The sequence below is a fragment of the Moschus berezovskii genome, chromosome 17, assembly GCF_049115385.1.
Source record: "Moschus berezovskii isolate FMDL1 chromosome 17, NW_MosBer_1.0, whole genome shotgun sequence".
In the NCBI taxonomy this organism is placed as follows: domain Eukaryota; kingdom Metazoa; phylum Chordata; class Mammalia; order Artiodactyla; family Moschidae; genus Moschus; species Moschus berezovskii.
In genome coordinates, this window is record NC_142476.1 from 4698214 (window position 1) to 4716383 (window position 18170).

General features: G+C 56.8%; 1 protein-coding gene across 11 annotated transcripts in view; it reads right to left on the reverse strand.

Moving 5' to 3' along the window:
- PLEKHA6 (pleckstrin homology domain containing A6) overlaps positions 1-18170 on the reverse strand; it is a 139148-nt gene that overhangs the window by 25868 nt on the left and 95110 nt on the right. For 7 of the 11 annotated variants that reach the window (XM_088845121.1, XM_088845120.1, XM_088845117.1 and 4 more), the window contains 8 exons: positions 17574-17685; positions 12688-12792; positions 11948-12020; positions 9539-9639; positions 5733-5938; positions 3872-4354; positions 1819-2335; positions 1279-1365 (listed from right to left, as the gene is read on the reverse strand). In XM_088845121.1, the coding sequence (XP_088701247.1) occupies positions 1279-1365; positions 1819-2335; positions 3872-4354; positions 5733-5938; positions 9539-9639; positions 11948-12020; positions 12688-12792; positions 17574-17685 (1684 nt within the window). Of the gene's footprint in view, positions 1-270; positions 325-1278; positions 1366-1818; positions 2336-3871; positions 4355-5732; positions 5939-9538; positions 9640-11947; positions 12021-12687; positions 12793-17573; positions 17686-18170 lie in introns of all 11 variants that reach the window. The other 4 variants (XM_088845123.1, XM_088845118.1, XM_055420078.2 and 1 more) reach the window with 4 other exon arrangements.

Genomic DNA, 18170 nt, shown 5'->3' on the forward strand with positions numbered 1-18170 from the left:
GGGCATTTCCATCTGGGCCTAACAAATAGATGGCGACATGAATTATTCATGTGGTCATTTACTATTCTCCTTTCCCCAGGAAACTCCCAGCTGTCCTAAAGGGCTTTGCAGAGAAGGGGTGTGCAGCTGCAAACCAAAACATAAGCCACTTTGTTGTGTCCTGGTTGTGCCAACAAAGGCTGTCGCATGGATGGGAGATGAGGAGGTGAGGAGGAGCAGGCAGACGCGACGGAAGGGCAGGGGGTGGTGAAGGGCACCAGCTCTGCCTACCTGCTGATCCAAATACTCTAGGTTTCTTTGCAACTGAAGGTCTAACAGTTCATCCTACCCGGAGCCCGAGGCCCAACAGCAACACAAACAAACAGGAACACAACAAAAGAAGACAATAAAAAGGAAGCAAAGCAGTTAAGAGTTAGCTGGGCAGTGACAGAGAGGGGCCTCCCTGGCCCTGAGGGGTCTAGGGAAGGGAGGGGGCAGAGGAGGGACACACGCCATGGCTCCCGGTTGGCCTGGTCCTCGCCTGGGAGAGGGAGGTAGCAAGGAGCCACCCAGGCAGCACTTTCTGTCAGCTCTGCGTTTTCTGGGCAAATCCACTGTTTCTGGGTGGGTGCATTTGCTCTGTGTCAAGACTATAGAGTTTGGACACACGCAGAGGAGACTCGTCGAGGGGGGTCAGTCACAGGTTCTGGGGGACAAGGACTCTGTTGCTTCCAGAGGCTCTCCCAGCTCTGCAAGTGGAACATCTGTATCAAGTTCTCCAGGGGAGACGAAATTCTCAGGAGAACAAATTCCAGGAAGAGACACGAGTGGAAAGGTGTGAGAAGGTAGAGAAGACACAATATGGACTCTTCCTGAATCCTACCTCTCGTCTCTTTCCCCCGAAGTAACACTCCAGGCGAGGGCAAGCTCAAAGCAAGTGTACTTAGGGGCAAGAAACCTAGACGATCACGCCTGTCTGGGGAGCATGAGCCTAAGTTTTCTTCCCAGCCCGCAGCCTAAGCCAGGCCCCTCTGCATACTGGACAGGGGCTGTCCTGAGATGCAGAGGACGGGGCCATCTCACTGTTTCCGGGGTTTGTCCCTGCTCCTCTGCCCTGTGTCACCGCGGAGAAGGGGTAATTAGCACCGCACTCTGTATTGACGTTAGAGTCCAGGCTGGAGGGAGGAGGTCTCCAGAGGCTGCCAAAGACCAGATGGTCCAGGCACCGGGCACAGAGCATCCGTCCTCCCCTGGGAGGAGAGGGCCTGAGGGGAAGCGGCGTGGGAGGAGAGGACATACCATCTTATCGTGGACCGTGGGGGATGGTGGGTAGTTGTAGGGGAACAGTCCTGCAGGGACTGGCCGCCTGTCTCCCAGGTAATCATACTGGAAGAGAAAGGGGATTGGAGAGGTGAGGCTTCAGCTGGGACATAAGCTTCCCCACCAACTGAAGCTCAAGGTCAGGGATGCTGTATCCTGTCCTGGAGTAGATTTCAAACTAACATGGACAGCATTTATCCACTGCAATACGCTTGCAATGATCTGGCCAGGTTCTCAAGGTCTGAAGAAAACAGAACCTCTTTGGCCTCTTACACAGCATTAGAGCTCTGGGCACAGCCTGGGGAGGGGCACAGAGAGCCATGTTTCTGCGCAGAGGCAAGGCAGCTCCCCCAAGGACAGAACCGCGGGCCAGCGGCCCCGCCCCAGGAAGCACCTTAGGCCCTGCAGAGCCACCGAGGGGCCCAAAGGCCCCAGACGCCCCCGCCTCTCCGTGTCTTCTCGATGGACGGCCTCAAGCTTCCGGGGGACCTCAGGGGCTGAGGGAGGCGGGGGGCTCACCTTGGGGGAGCTGATGGATCGCCTCATCACGTAGGCGGCAGGGTCAGCGTAGATGTCCTCGCTGCGAGGTGGCAGCCGCTCAAAATGGGCCCTGGGCGAGCGGGCAGGGGAGTACACGCGGCCGCGGCCGTAGGAGCCCTGGCCGGGCGAGCGGGGCACCGAGTGGGAGCGGGGCTGCAGGGACAGGCGGCGCAGGGAGCCGGAGGCAGCCTCCAGCTCGTCGTAGTAGACAGGCTGCCGGGAGGGGCTGGGGATCCAGACAGTGCCGTCAGGCCGCCCGTAGCCAGCAGGCTCCTTCCACTCGCGCAGCTGGAAGGCAGGGCCGCCTCCATTCCGGAAGGAGTGGCGCTTGTCCTCCAGCGCCCAGGGCGGGCTGATCCGGTCATAGGCCGGCATAGAGCAGATGCTGTCTGGCCGCACCCCTGGGGGGTAGTACTGGTAATCGTCAGGGAACTGGGAGGAGAAGGGGCTGTAATACTCAGGGCCCCTGCGGGACACAGGGTAGAACCTGGAAGGGCTGAGAGAGAGAGAGGGCTCTGTAAGGAAGCCAGACAAGACAGGCACGCTCCCGGCCACCTGCCCGTGACCCAGCCGCCCCTCCCTGCCCCCCAGCCTAGGGCTCATTCTGAGCAGGTAGATGTGCCCCAGGCTGACCTGCGTGCACACAGGGGCATCCACTGCCCACGCACAGAGGCTTGTTTCCAGAGGTGCAAGGAGGACCAGCCCTCAAGCTCCCTCCCTCAACCAGCTCCCTGAGGCCGGAAGTTTCACTATTCAGAGCTTTCATCCTTGTCTCTTTAAAATGAAATACCCCAGGGGGAAACTAAACCCTTCAGCCATCTCCATCGCAGCATGAACCAATTTCTCAGATCCATTCCAGAGAGGCTGCAAGCAGAAAGAAGTGGAATGTACCAGACCCCTGGAGGTGGGCAACAGAGGACAGACAAGGGGGTGCCTTCCCTGATTTCAGGGTCCTGTCAAGGACTCAACCAGTCGGTTCCTGGGACTCAACCCAAGCGAGGTGCTCTCCCCAGGGCAGGGCAGATCACCACAGTGAGCTGTTACCTGCAGCTCCTGGAGCTGCCCAGGGCCCCAGGGAAGGAGTGGTAACCCCACCTGCCTGATGAATATACTCAGGTCCAATAAAGGTCTTCAAGTATCCAAATATCTAATATCCAATAAATGTCTTCTATCCAAAAGACATTTAAAGATATCCAAAAGAAAAATAAATGTCTTCTATCCAAAATGTCAAAAATCCAAAAAAATGCAAATATCAGATCTTCAATGAATGTCTCAAATGAAAGCCAGTCACTATTTACTAGCAATAGATAGTAAATAGATAGTAATAGAAGTAAACTTGTCTAGAGGGTAGAACTAGGGACAAGAAGGAACAACATCTTTCTTTTCCAAAAAGTGTTTATAAATAATGACTTTCAAACAATTAGAGACATTCAAACACAAAGCAAGTTGCCTTGGCAGTTAGTGAGTCTCGCATGGGTAGAAACAGTGGATGTCGCACAGGGTGGGAAGCAGGGATGGATGTCTAGCTGGAACAGCTTTAAAGGCCCCTTGTTGTGACTGCCTACATATTTCAGTCCACCCAGTCCTGTCGGGCTTCCCTGGTGGCTCAGATGGTAAAGAGTCTGCCTGCAGTGCAGGAGACCTGGGTTCAATCCCTGGGTCAGGAAGATCCCCTGGAGAAGGGAGTGGCAACCCACTCCAATACTCTTGCCTGGAAATCACCACGGACAGAGGAGTCCATGCGGCTGCAAAGAGTCAGACACAACTGAGTGACTTCACTTGCCTTTCCTTTGCTTAATCTCCTGAGAGAGGCAATGTTCCTTCCTCTGAAGGAAGCAGGCAGACAGCATCAGGGGTAGGGGGCAAATTCTACCGATGGAACCGTGGGTCAGGAAGGACTTGGGCAGGCAGGGAATGGGGTTGGTTTCCCCATTCAACCTGGCTTCCGGAAGGTATCCTGTGGAGGCTGCCTGCATGTCATGGCCCAGCCCCAGCGGGAACAGCACACCACCCTACCCGCCCCAGGCCGCACCTCCGAAGGTCTTCAGGAGGGGGTATCCCTCGGCGCAGGTTCACCCACTGCTGAAGCTGGTTCATGGAGCTCTTGCGCTGGGCGATTTTGTCGGGGTTGGCGCGTGGCGGGAAGCTCCGCCGGTGACCCCCACTCTCGGAGTCCTGAGGCGGGAAGGCCGTGCTCCCCGGCCGGCTGGGGGAGCTATACTGCCAGCCATTGGGCTGGGCGGGCCGCTCCCCACCTCCCGGGACCCTCAGGCCCTCGGGGAAAGGGCTCCCCGGCTCTGAGGCGGGTTCCGGTCCGGTGTGGACACCGTTGGCTTTCGCTAGCGGCTCGCTCTTGGCGTCGGGCCTCTCGGGCCTCCGCTCTGCCTTCTCGCAGCCTCGGCCGTCACCCTCGCCGCGAGTCTTGGCCTCTGGTTCAGGCTTGGGAACACTGTTGTGGGGGAGCTGATGATGGTGTTTGCTGGGTGGGATGTTCTCGGAGTCTGGCTTCTCATGGCTGTGGGATGCCACGGGCAGTGTTGTAAGTGACCCCAGCCCGGCGTGGAGTTCAGGCGGGGGACAGTGAGAAGGAGAAAAGGAGTGAAACAGATGGGCAAGAAAGCAGCGATGGAAACAGGAGTCAGTGTAGTCCATTCTGCTTCCCGAATCCCACCTGCCGCCTGCTCTCCCTGCTCCAGTCCAGGCAACTGTAAAGCACGATCCAGGGGCCCCTGTGCGTGTCTGCTCAGCGTCCCCAAGGGCCAGCCCCCGCCGCTCCCTTCTGCTGACCCACCCGGAGTCGAGCCTTTGAGCTTCGGCCACGACCAGCCCCACCCGGACTAGGCATCCTCTGCAGTCTGTCCAGGAGCCAGCTGCCTCACTGGGGGCAACTGTGCACAGCACAGAACAGAAACTGCTGATGTCCCAGCTACGGAGGCGCGTGGCAGGCAAGCCTTCTCGCCCAGAGAAAGTTAGTTATGTCCACAAGTCTTGTGCTCCTCACTGGCAGGGTGGGTAAGGACGGTGTGGGGCAAACGTGGCAGGCACACCAGGGGCCACAGCGGCCGCCTCAGACCTCACAGGCCCAGAATCAGGCTATTCCCAAACAAGCTTCTCACAGGGCTTTCTACGAGAATATAAGCTTCACGAGGTTTGAGCTTGTCAGACTTTTCCTACCTTGTTTTCCTAGCAGCCTATGCACGCTAGTATTTACAGTAAATATTTGTGAAAAGAGTAAGTGAACTCCTGGAAGTTCACTCCTTGGTAGAGGCAAGGACGGGCTGTCCTGACAGCGTTCTCTTTATACCTTCTCTAACTCAATAGTCAGGCGTCCTTGTTAAGATACCGCTCGGTGAACAATTCCAAGACATGCATAAAATCTTGGAGTCTACACTATAAAACCTCTTTCTGCTGGGTCCCTATTAAAATTTAACTTCAGATTAGAAGCATTTTACATACATCATACTGTCCTCAGAAAACTCAGAGGCAGGATTATAAAGGCTGTCTCTGAGGGTCAGAGGCTAAGAAACTTACACTCAGGTCACACAGTGGGCAAGTAGCCGAGCTGGGCTTTGAACCTCAGTCCCACAAAGGGGTGTGCTGAACAAAATAAGCCAATGACCCTATCCGGTTCCTGGCCAGGCCCTAATGGAACTGGCTTTTCTGTTGGCCTCCACTGGCTCAGAAAGAAGAGGAGGAGATGCCCAACAGAAAAAAGACTACAGCTCTGAAGTCACTTACTCAGGCACGCTCCTGACTAAGCAAAGAGCTTGTTCACCTTTTCTCGGGGTTCAAGCCCATGTGCTGGGCTCAGCAATGGCGTGGGGGGGGGCCCTTTTTACCCCCACTCTCTCTCTGAAGGCACTGCCCGTGCCCTGCTCCAGCCCCCCACTCACTTGTGACATGAAGCCTGGGGTGGCGCCGACTTCTGGGCTGGGGGGATCTGTACTCGGGCGGCCTCCCCCATGGCCTGGATCCAAGCCTCCTGCTCCTCGGGGCTCTCGGCACTGAAGAAGTAGGTGCGGACCCCGGCGTGCTCAGCCTGTTGGGAGAGGCAGTGCGTGGAGCTGGTCCCAGTCTCGTCCACCCAGCACACGGCCACCTGAGGGGAGAAGACACCCCGCCCACAGGAGGGGTGGTCAGGCCAACCACTCCCCCGGCCCGCAGCTCTTGGCTCCACCTGGAGCTCAGGGCAAGCTGAAGAGGCAAGCCACAGTGGTCCCAAGGGCTCCAGCTGGCCTCCGCGTGCCTGCCTGTGACCAGCCCTCTGGACACCACCAGGCAGCCCAGTAACAGCCAGGCAGGTTTACCTGCCCTACCTGTGGCGGTTACAAGCAGAAGGGACGATTACCTCACCCGCTTCGCCCATCAAATTCTGTCTCTGATGTCTCCCATGCCTGGGAGAGATGCCTCCCACCCCCAAGCGTGGCCCATCCCGGCCCCCGCTCAGCCTCCTGGAAGCTGGCACCCTCCTAGGCAGAGGAACAGCATGGGCACACGGGGGCATGCAGAGACAGTCAGAGCACGCTACCTAGTTGGCGGCCGCAAGCAGGCGTGGCAGGCGGGCACCCCGAAGAGAGCTGCTGTCCAGAGGAGGGGTCCTCACGTGGCCAGAAGGAGGAGGAGCAGAGAACAGGTCAATCGAACACCAGAGGCAGAGACAGGAGACGGCATGGCAGGAATGTTGGGGAGCAGGGGGATGTGGGAAGCTACTCGGGCTACCCCTCCTACTCAGCGTCACCACCGGGACAGCACCCAGCGTGGCCCAGTCCACCCCCAGGAGCCTTTGTGGAGAGCTTGGACCCGGAGAACCTCAGCCGGCAGAGGGGAGAAGGCAGGGCAGCCCAGTGCTAATCCGAGCTCTGTTCTTGACCAGCTCGGCAACTGCAAACACCTTGCCATGTGGCTCTGGCCTTAACTGAGGCACCTGTTCCATGGGTATGTCCATGAGGAAAAGACGCTCCGGAGCTTGATTCTGAGAGCTGAGAATACTCCCCATGTGAAAGCCACCATCTCTCAGAAAAAGCAGCTGGCTCTGTGCATCTCACTCATCACAAGAGATCCCAGAGTGCACACTGGCCTCTGACCCCTTGGGTGCAAATCCTGGGTCTCCGGGGTTTGGAGCAGAGAAGGCAGGGCTCTTCTGACAAGCCCCAGGGCTCTCCTAAACAGCAACACTGGGCCCACCCCCTCCTGGAGTTCCTGCTTCTCTCAGCACAGAGAGTAGGCTCCTTCCTCCGGATCCTGCCAGTCCCCACCGTCCTGCCAGGCTGCCCAGCAGAGAGGCAGAGGCAGGGGGCTGCTGACAAAAAGCCACTGAGGCTGTAAGGAGGTATCTGGGTGTTGAAACTACAGTAGGGCCCCGAGTAAGGCCCCTGGGGTGGAGAACACAGGGATCCCGTAGTGGGGAACCACACCGGGGGACAAGGGCTTGTGCCCTGGGCTGGTGGGAGCGGCTGCAAACAATTCACCTGCTGAGCATCCAGCGAGTGCCCTGTGTGTGCAGAGCTCTGCCCTGAGCACCAGTCACAGGGAGGGCAAAGACATGCTCTCTGCACCTGAAGAGCTGGCAAGCAAGCTGGAGGACAAAACACGCCCGTGGGGAAACAAGCAGAGAGCGAAGGCATAGGAACAACAGCCCGTGACGGGGAAACAGGGCCTGGGAAAAGATGGGGCGACTGACGCGGAGCTGCACCAGCCTGGAAACACGAGAGGGGGCCAGAGAACAGGAGGCGGTGCCCATGGGGAGCCCACCGAGCCCCCATGGGCGGCTCAGGTGACGGCAAGGCATTCGACCGCAGGATGGGCGGGATGGGCCCTCACTACTGGCCATCTGAGGATGTCACTTGCGGGTCGCGGTGGGACAAGCCTCCCATCTGTCTCATCGCCCCTCCCTTCCCTGGGGAGGCTACTGAATGACCACAATCAGGACCTTTTGTGGGCCACCGAGCACAGCCCTCCAGTCAGGTTTAAAGAGGCAATGTGCTCCTCGAGGAAAGGAGGAGAGGGCTGATGGGCGCGGAGGTCCGGGTTTGCGGAGCAGGTGTGGCAGTCACTAGGGACGTTTCTCTAAGGCGACTGCCGGCAGGGCTCTGGGCTGGAGCGTGTCTGTGTGCACAGGTCTGCAGGGGAGGGTGAGACAGGCTGCCTGACTGTGTGGGTGTAAATGTGCGTGTCTGTGTGTAGCAGGACTGTTTGCTGTTGGTTAAACAGCCTGTTCCTGTTTCCCCAGCTAAAATCTGGTGCCCTGGAGCCAGACTCTTATTGATTATCCATTCTGCATACAGGACCCTTGGAGACTGGAAACTAACTATGCACCTAAGCAGTCCATCCTTATTCCCCGGAGTGGCACCTGTGTATCTGCCCACCTCTCTGGAGCCAGGTGACCAGAGTCCCTGGGGCCCCAGGAACTCGGACGCTGCCCTCAAGCAACCTGTGGGTTTTCAGGGTCTTGGACAGTATTTCTCAACTGGGGGAGAGAGGGCTTTGTACAAAGAAAATGCATGGTCGATATCATAATTTTATATTTGAAAAATGAAAAAGAACCTATGATCTTTGCATCATAAAGTCCAAAAAAGGCATGGAATTTTTTATCATTTCAAACAGGCCATGAATTTTTAAATGCGGAAAAACACGGCCCCAGGAAGAGACAGCTGCAGGCCTGTCTTTGACGGGTGGATCCCCCATGGGTTCCGATCAGCAACGCTCGCTGCTTAGAGCAGGCAGGTGGGGGCCCGTCTCCCTGGGCCCTTACTCCTCAAATTGTGTCTCCATGAGGTTAGTGGCTTTTAATTACTGTCCCCATTATACGCTTGCACCCAGTTAGATGCTCAGTTGTATCTGACTCTTTGAGACGCCACGGACTGTAGCCTGCCAGGCTCCTGTCCATGGGATTGTCCGGGCAAGAATACTGGAGTGGGTTGCCATTCTCTTCTCCAGGGCATCTTCCTGACCCACAGCTTGAACCTAGATCTGTATTGCAGGCAGATTCTTCACCATCTGAGCCACCATGAAACTCAATTCCTAAATTTTCTCCAAAGATTTTTTTTTCAGGTAGAGCACATTGTTTATGAAATCTGAAACACACAGGCCTACAAAAGCCATTTTGCAAGGTTACAAATATAGCAGGGCGCTGGGCCATGACAAGGGCTGTGAAGGGGACAGGGCACAGGCGGCAGGATTGAAGGGCAAAGGGAAAAGGGGAAGTGAGGACCAGTGACAAACTGAGGGCCCTTACACGGGCCTGTGGGAGCATGCCGGGCACTGACTAGGAGCGAACAGCTGACATCTGAGACCCTTTAATTAAGCGAGCCTGGGGGTCTAGTTCCCTGGCTAAAGGTGGGAAGACTTTCCAGAACAGATCTTAAAAACCCATGGACCCACGGCTTCTGCCTCTGCGGCGAAGGATTTCCTCAGTGCCAGGATGCTGGGTAGAGGGTCCGTGGACTCAGCACAGAATGAATTCTCCCCCAGGAAAGACTGTGGTATCATTGAAGCTCATCTCTACAGGCCTGCGCTGGGCGTGAAGACGAGGGGCCAGCCCTTGGGTGAGCCTTGCAACAGCCTGGACTGAGTCCAGGGCCACTGCCTGCGCCCCCAGTACCACCCCCCCCGGAACTGCTCAAGGCGGCAGCTCCTGACCCCACTGCGTTCCGAGCTGCCTCCAGCCCCCAGCCGGCCTGGGAGAGGAAGGCCCACTGACCTTAAAGGTGTGCTTCCGGCTGATGTTGTCCGAGGGCTGCACCGCGGCCACCCGGAAGCTCAGGAGGGGCACGCTGCCCAGGACGCTCTCCTCCTTCTCGTCTGTCGAGGAGACGGGCGCCGGTGAGACGCGGGCCGCGGGGTGGGGCGGGGGGCGCAGCGCCTCAGCCTCCCGGTGATAAACACCCACCAACCCCTGCGCCCTACCGCCTGTCCGTCCGCTGCAGCCACACGACCTGGAGCTGGGGTGCTGGGGAGTGTGGCGGCCCTGCAGACACTGTGCTAGACTTGGGGAGCTCACATTCCTAGGAGCCACAAACAAGCAGCTGAGAGCCAACATTTTGGAGTGCTTGCAGCAGGTCAGGCAGTGTTCCAAGTTAAAGCCTGAGATTTCACTCCCCCAACAATCCTGTGAACGGTACTGTATGACCTCCATTTTTGTGTAGGCAAGGGGGCTGAGGCACAGGACAGTTACCTGATTTGTCCAAGGCTACTTAAGTAGATAGCGGTAGACTGGTCTTTAGCCCAAGAAGTCTGACTGTCAAGCTAGCATTCGCAAACTCCCTCCCGCCCCCAGTGTCCCTCCAGACAAGGCAGCCCCAGCAGTGACGCCCGGAACAGGTCATAATGGGGGGTAGAGTGGACACTCGCATCTTGGCCTCCTCTGGGTGGCTGTCTCTAAGGTTTTCCCAGGCTCCTGGCAGCTTGCTCTGTCCTCCCCCCACTAGACTCCTGCCACTCCAGTCCGAGTCTGCCCAGAAGACACACCCCTGCGTGGCCTCTGGCCCTTAGGCCCGGAGCAGGTGAACAAACAGGCTGCGGCGTGACTCATCCCGGATCTCCACAGGAGCCTGCTGGCTCAGAGAGCTGGTCCCCAGGTGTCAGTGGGAGACTCACGGGGGCAGGGGTGCTCTGTGGGGACCATGAGGTGGGGACTCACCGAGGCCATGCAAGAGCCTCCCCACTTCAACGGAAGAGCACTTTATTCCTGGGCTGGAGACTCTGTGAAGCCCTCAGGAGGGGTCAGAGGAGCTGTCAGAGGGGTTACAGAATCCGCGAGCCCCCCTCTCCCCCTTACTCATCCCTATAGGACCCTCAGCCCAAGGTTCCTGCGCTGACCCACACGGTGCCTAGCAAGGGCTGGGCGGATGCACAGGAGGGCTGGGGACCTGGAGCTTCTTCAGGAGGCTGAGCCTGTCTCCCTAGAGTGGGTGGGCCCCACTGGGCTGAGTCCAGACCAGTGTTTAGGGGTCTCCTGAGAGCACCCCCATCTCTGCACACCTGGAGCTCAGGGTTTTTCAAGGTTCCCCCTCACCCCTGGCCCAGAGCGTCTCCCCCGCAGAGACCCCAGCCTCCCTCCCACCTGGAGTTGCTGTCACTCTCTGGCTTCAGGGGGCCCTGCGTCCCGGAGCCCGGCCCGAGCAGATTCCTTGCTCTCGGTCTTGGGGTTTCCTCTGTGACTGGACCTACACGTGCAGCCCCTTCCTGCTTTCTCTCCTCGGGACTCAGGAGCCTCGGGGCACAGCGACAGCAGGGAGGGGTCCCTGGGTGCAACCTTTGTGTGCCAAAGTTAATGATCCACTGAGCCGCCCCCAGGAGGCCCGGGGAAACCGGACCCCTGCCGTCCCCAGGGCATGCAGCGATCCGGGGCGCGCAGGAGAAGCAGACAGTCACCCCTGCCACATCCTTTCCCCTCTCTCTCCTCGGCGCCCAGGCGCCAGCGAGACAGGACTCTCACTGTCATCAGCCCTCACCAGCTCCCTCCACGCCCTCCTGTGCGTGCTTCAAAAATAACCTCCAAGAGGCCGCTGCACCCAAGTTACAAGAGTTTGACCCTCCTTTTTGAGGGGAGGGAAGGGAGTGAGTATCGGGGCAGGCAGAGAGGGCAGAAGCTGGGGACAGTCATTTACTCCACGTCAAAAGAGCACCTGGTACGTGCCATGTGCTGCTTTGGGTGCTATGGATACAACAGTGAGCTAAGCTGACCAAAAAACCCTGCCCGCACAGGTCGGACCATGCGTTCCGGTGGGAGGGAGGGAGCTCAGCATACAAGGTCCAAGTGGCAGGTGACCCGCTGGTGTGACCAGGCACCTTCCTCTTCCCCTCCTGCTCTCCCGCCCTCCTCACCGACACCGCACCCTCTGCCACCTGACTGTCTTTTTCATGCACCGCACTACCCGTCAGAGCTGCTGAGGCCCAGGAGGCGCTCGGTAAATACTGTCGAGCCTGAAACGAGTGGTGAGCGTGTAAGCAAGGGAGCTGTGTCTTATCTCACGGCCACGCCCCACCGGCGCCAGAGACCACGAGGGGATGTGTGCATCCATCAGGTTAAGGGCCCCGCGACAGGGCAGAATAATAAAGAGGGGCACTGGCTCTCGGCATCCCCTGGCAGCACCAGGGACAATCTCACCTTTGTAGTAGAAGAGGCAGCGATCCACCAGGACGAACCAGCGCTTATTCCATTGCTTAACTCCAGAGCTGGCCTGCAGAACACACGGGGGAACAGACAGGAGGGCCTGTGAGCTGGGTGTGGCGAGGAGGGGGCATGCAGTGGAAACAGGGCTGCGCTCAGTGTAAGGACACCCTGCTTCTGGTTGCGGCTCTGTCACTAGAAGGGCTGGCAGCCCCCAAGAGCCCTCAGAGGCGCAGAATGACATTACAGCACTGCCTGGGACCTTCCACATCTGTGGCTCTGGGCTTCAACGTCTCCCCCAGGGAAGACAAATGCAGCAGCAAAGAGTCAGAAGGAGCGAGCAGAAGGCAGGCGGCGGCAGTGGCAGGGTCAGCAAGGAGAACCGGACCCCGTGACTCAGAGGAGACATCCCTCCCTTCGTAACAAGCGGGCCTGCCGACCGAGCCGTTGGCTGCTCTTATAGGGTGGGGGGCCTAGTATATTTCAAAGTCATTGCCTCCGCCCATCAGGAGACCTGGCTGGGCTCCCAAATATGATGCTGATTTCTCTTTGTGATTTTGGAAGATACTCGACCTCCCGGAGCCTTTATAAAGTCAGGAGATTCGTTCACAGAAATGTACCAAAATAGACCTGGGAAAGACATAGCAAAGTATACATGGGCTCTTCTAACTACAGAGAAATGACGGACTAAGGAGAAAGCAGCGTTGTGAGGGGGAGGATGGCGGAGGAGGCCTCACCTGCTTGAAGAGCCAGCCTGCCTTGGTGACGGGAGCACTGGGGTTCCGCTTCATGGAGTGGGAGCGCTTGCCGAAAGCGATGGCCTTTCGGGATGGCCGGGTGGCCTAGGGAGACAGACAGCAGCTGGCTTCACTCTCTCCCTCTCCGTCCTGCCCTGCCCGCACGGGGGGGCTGCCCTTGGAGGGAGTGGTCCCTCTCCAGAGCCACCCTGGGGGTCCTCGGGTTAAGCAGCTCAGGTGAGAACCTTGGATCTGTTACTAACTCAAGGGCACAGGCTTCCAATTTTTTGACTCTCTTTCTAATCTCTAATGTGGGGCTCAAAAGAATAGTCCTACCTGTCTCACTGTGATGTGGTTTTTCTTAAGGAGAAAATAAGATTTTTTTTCCCATGTCACTTCCGGCCTAGCCTCCTCCCATTGGCCTTACCTCTTTCACAGTGCTGTCTTAGACCCACTTAGTTGGAAGTACAGTCCCTACATCTAGATCCTCTCCGAGTCCCATTCATTCTTGAACGTCCAGCATACCACAGATCAGGGAGGATGTATGGGTGTTCTCCTGGCTCCTAATATTGCTACACGGACACTGCCATTCTTTCCCACATTCTGGCAACAATCTCTCTCTCCTGAAGTACCACTGATCTTTCACTGTCTAGCCTTTCTCACCAGGATCAGCTCCTAGAGCATTCTTTCAGAGATGAAGGATTTTGAGATCAGTCATCTGCTTTGTTCTAAGTCTTGCATCACAGTGACAATTTCATGGCTCCAATGGCCCATCCAGTGGCCTGACTTTAAACTACCCTGATTCCTCAAGTCCAGAATCGTCCACTTCCACCCCACCAACTCACCCCCACGGCGACACCGTGAGTGAAGTGAGTGAAAGTCGCTCAGTCGTGTCCGACTCTTTGCAACCCCATTACACAGTCCATGGAATTCTCCAGGCCAGAATACTGGAGCGGGTAGCCTTTCCCTTCTCCAGGGGATCTTCCCAACCTAGGGATCGAACCCAGGTCTCCCGTACTGTAGGCAGATACTCTGCCAGCTGAGCCGCCAGGGAGGCCCGTGGCCGGCTCCGAAGACTCCGTCGCTGGCAGCGCCAGTCCTCATGCTCCTGTCTTTCGACCTCAGCGCCCCATCCTCTGCGCTTTCTCGCACCATCACTCATCTACACCGGCCTTCCTTTTCCGCTGTGACCCCCAGCTCCTGACTGTCTCCCCTTTTCTTGTGATTCGTCAGCTCCGTCCTGATTTGGCTGTCTTCCTATAAAGCCTAGATTCCCCGACAGAGTAGATCAGCCGCACTCTCCAGCGCCCCATCCAGCGCCTTTCCTGCCTCTGCAGCTCTAAGCCACAGATTGGTCAAATCGTCCACCCTCCCTGCACTGACGGGGAGATTACGTGCTGCTGGAGAGCAACCGCCGCGGTGTAGACGGGTCCCAGCGGCCGGCCGCTGCTCCAGCGCACCCTCAGGGCTCCCTGCCCTCTGCCCACGCCGCCCTCCACGGGGCCTGATCCTCACCAAGAAAATGACGGCTGTGATGCGCACTTCCTCAATGTCACACCCTTTTACCCAGAAAATGACGCCCTTGCCACCCTGCTTGTCTCCTTCCCTACAAGGTCAAAAGAAGAGGCATTTTCCTTCTTTCCAATGCCGTCGAGTCCAGCCAGCTGTCTCCTCTGAGACTTGCTTCACCTATAATCTCTCAACTCTGTCTCCATCCTTCCTCCGCCACTGGCTTCTCCTCCTCGGCAAAGACGCTCAGGCCTGTCCATCTCAAGTCACCCGTCCGCCTGTCTCTCCTGCCTCTCACACACCCTGACTGCCCCTCCACTGTCAGGGAACACCTGCCCTACCTTCCGTCTCTTTCTCCTCAGAGACTGGCTGACTCTCCTCCTCCCTTTCCTCCGCAGCCTCCCCTGCCTCTTCTGAAATTTTCGGCGGCGTCACTGAACTCAGGCCACGCGGTCCCTGGAGTTCCAGAACGCCGGCGCTGAGCCCTTCTGCCCCTGCAGCTCCCCTTGGTCTCTGGGACGCCGCTGCCCACTCTTCAGTACAGCGTCTACACCGTCCTTCCCGAGCTCCGCCTCCACTGTAAGTGCGGCTGGACTTCAAACTCACTCCTCTCCTCTCACCAGACACTGCGTCGCCTGGTCCACATCCATCGCCTCAGCTGCCAGCAAAGTGCTAAAAACTCCCTAAGCCTATCTAAGGCCCGGTCCATTCGCTCACTAGTCGTCCAACCAGGGTTGAATAAGCTCAAAACCAAAGCCATCCCCTTTGTAGCCAGCCATGCCCTTCTCTACTGCATTTCTCCTCCGGGGACTGGCCCACACGCCACTCGGGCCTAAAGCCGCTCTGCGCCAGCTCTCAGCGCCCCCTCCTCCCCGCACTCCTCACAACCCTCCACACGGGGCTGGCGACTTTATCTTCTGAGTGGTTTTCAAGCCCACCCTCTCCCCTCAAATGCCACTGCCACTGTTGCCTCATGGCTTGTCATCTCTTCTTGCTAGCTACCCGCTGCAATGAACTACACTTTTATTAATTACCCTACTCTTTTCGCTTAAAACTTCTCGCTTGATCCATCATTTAGAAGAGAATTCCAGTCCTCAGCACAGTATGCAAGGACAGGTCTACAAGACCTGGCTGGGCCGTCGCCCACTCTCAGCAACTCCACCAGACAGTAGTCACTGCCACGGGTCACGCCAGACTCCGCGTGGTTCTCTCCCGCACCCCGAGGCCTTTCCTGGAAGGCCCCGCTTCCGCTAGCATCCTTCAGAGCCCAGCGCAGCAGCCCGAGCCCACAGAACCTCCCTGCTCTCCCAGGGCGGCGCTGCTGCCTCTTCTTGTGCATTCTCACAGTCTAGACCCTGTCACACTACAACGGGACCGTGGGCCTCCCATCTCCCGTGCTAGACTCTGCACGGAGAAACTTCTGTTTGTCTCGTCATCACCAGAGCCTGGCAAGGTGTCCAGCTATCAATAAGCACTTAGTGAACACTTGTAGAAGGAAGGAAAGAAGAAACCGTGGTTTATCATAAAGTACCTCCCAAGCTGGGAAGTGAAATTATTTTCTCTACTTTACTTGTAAAGACTCACACATAGTGGCAGACATTAGCTATCTGAAGAAGTTATCCATCACCCTCAAAATATGAGAATCCTTACGTCTCTACCTTTTCTCTCAGTACAACATCTGGCTCCAGTTTCACAGGCTCTCTGCAGCCTAAAAGCTGCTCCCACAAGCAGCCACTTCGGCCATTCCCCTGCCAACCCCTCAGTAAAAACCTGGCCTTCTTATCTCTCTACCACTGCTTCCCAGCAACCCTCAACCTTCAGTCAACGCAACTATCTGCCAGGCCGTAGTGTTGCTGGAGGAGAACCACACCCACCCGTGAGTCAGAGCCACAGGTTCCGTCTACGACCTCAGGTGACCCTTCAATATTATCAGGCAATATTCCAAATGTCCCTTGCTGACCACTGATCCTTGGATTTATTCTGAAGCCCTGTCCCTGATGCCCCCCAACCCACCCCACTCTTAGTAGAAAACCTACCTCCTATTTTCCTGCAAAAACTGGAAATACTTGGTGGGGATGTCTTTAACCTCCTAGCCCCACCCCCACCCCCAAGCTTCACACACCTCTCTGTGCAGCCTCAGGAAGAGGGCCCCTCCGCTAACCAGGCTGACACCACCTCCGCACCTGTCTCCTGGCTCTACAGAAACACGACACGTTGGCTATGCCCTTTCTCCTGAAACTACCTCCTGGGCCATTTCCCTCCTGCCCTTAACATCGTGAAACAAAGCAAAATAAAGAAAACCTTGCATATCTCATAGCTGCCACCTCTGCCCCTCATTTCCCGTTAAGTTTCTTTAAGTTATTTTTAAGTTATAGTTAAGTTTCTTTAAAAATATTTTTTTGAAATATTTCAACCATTTCAGAAAAGTAGGGACTAAACCACCACTACATGCTGTCTTCTTTCCTAATAAAATCTGACAAGTAGAGCCGAGACTCCCTTTGAGCCCCCTCCCTGACCTCGCTACCTTTTCTTCCTCCACGGTTATATGTTTGAACTGCAGGCTTATCTATAAAAAGGCGGACTTATTTCCATGTTTTTGCAATTTACATAAATGACACTACAGTTTTCATACTTTCCAACTTGACATTGTTTTTAAGGTTTATCCTTGTTATACACCGAGCTCCAGTCCCTGGTCTAGAGAGTCCTCCGCTGCATGGCTGTGCCACCATCGACGGTCTCATTTCTAACAAGAGCAGCCTCTACTCTTCGGCGCCCCCTGCCCGCCCCCCATCTCCTCGTAAGCCCTCTCCGCTTGTTTCTGTCTTCTGCTTTCATCACGACTACTCTTGTCAGAGCCCCCAGCTGCCAGCGTCACTAAACCCCATGGACACTTCCAGCCCTTCTCTAGGCAGACCTCTCTGCAACACTCCTCTGACTGCTCCTTTCTCCCGACATTCCCTTCCTCCCCCGTTTCTGAGCACCCAGCTGCCAGGTCCTTCATTAGTTATTCTCCTGCTGTCCCCCTAGGTCAGTGGTTTTCAGTGAGGGTGGGACAGTTTTGTCCCACAGGGGACATCCGACAATGTCGAGAGACATCTTTGGTCGTCGCGGGATGGGTGATGGGTATCTTGGGCGGAGGCCAGGGACAATGCTCAGCACCCTGCAGTGAAAGGGCGGCCCCACAGCACAGAGGATGGCCAGACCCAGTGCTACCACTGCTGGGCTGGGGCCCCGTCCAGATGTGGGTCTTCCATGTGGTTCTGGTCTGGGCCCTCTTCCCTTCCTGCTCCCCATTCCCACATCCCATCACCTGCTCTTTGGAACCTGCAGGAACAAGCAAGCAGCCTGACACATTTCCAAGGACTGGTTAGGCTTACCCGGACACTGGGCCGCTCTGGAGGGACCTCAGACACCATGCTGTGGTTGGTTAGGTCACTGGTAGTAGCTGAGCGTTTCCCACCTGCTTTATTGGACATGTCCAAAGCTGATCTGATTTCAAGTTGACCAGAAAAGAAGAAAGAGGCCAGTGAGAACCAGGAAACAACACGTGCTGCCCACCCCTTTCCCCACCCTGCCATTCACCGTTCCAGCGTTCAGCGCAAACGAGGGCCCCTTAGCATCCCCAAGGGGGCCCTCAACTGATCCCACTGCTCTTCTGAGATCATCCACCAGGCGCTCTGCACACTCTCCTCTTCCCTTCCTGAAAAGGTACCTTGAAAACCTAGACCCTGTGGGACTTGGTGTCCTTCTGATTTAAAAGATATGGTGGCCCAGTGGGCACGGGAGACATTTAATTATCTTTTTTCCTTTCGTTGACTGAGCCTAGGTTCTCGTTGGCACAGCAGATGCTCACTAGCCCCTCAGAGGCCCAGGTGAATGACCGCCAGCCTCAGACCTGTCTCACTCCTTGAGCTCACCCCATGGGATGCATCAACCTGGGCCTCGCAGGATTCCGGGAAAGCGGGTAAGGATGT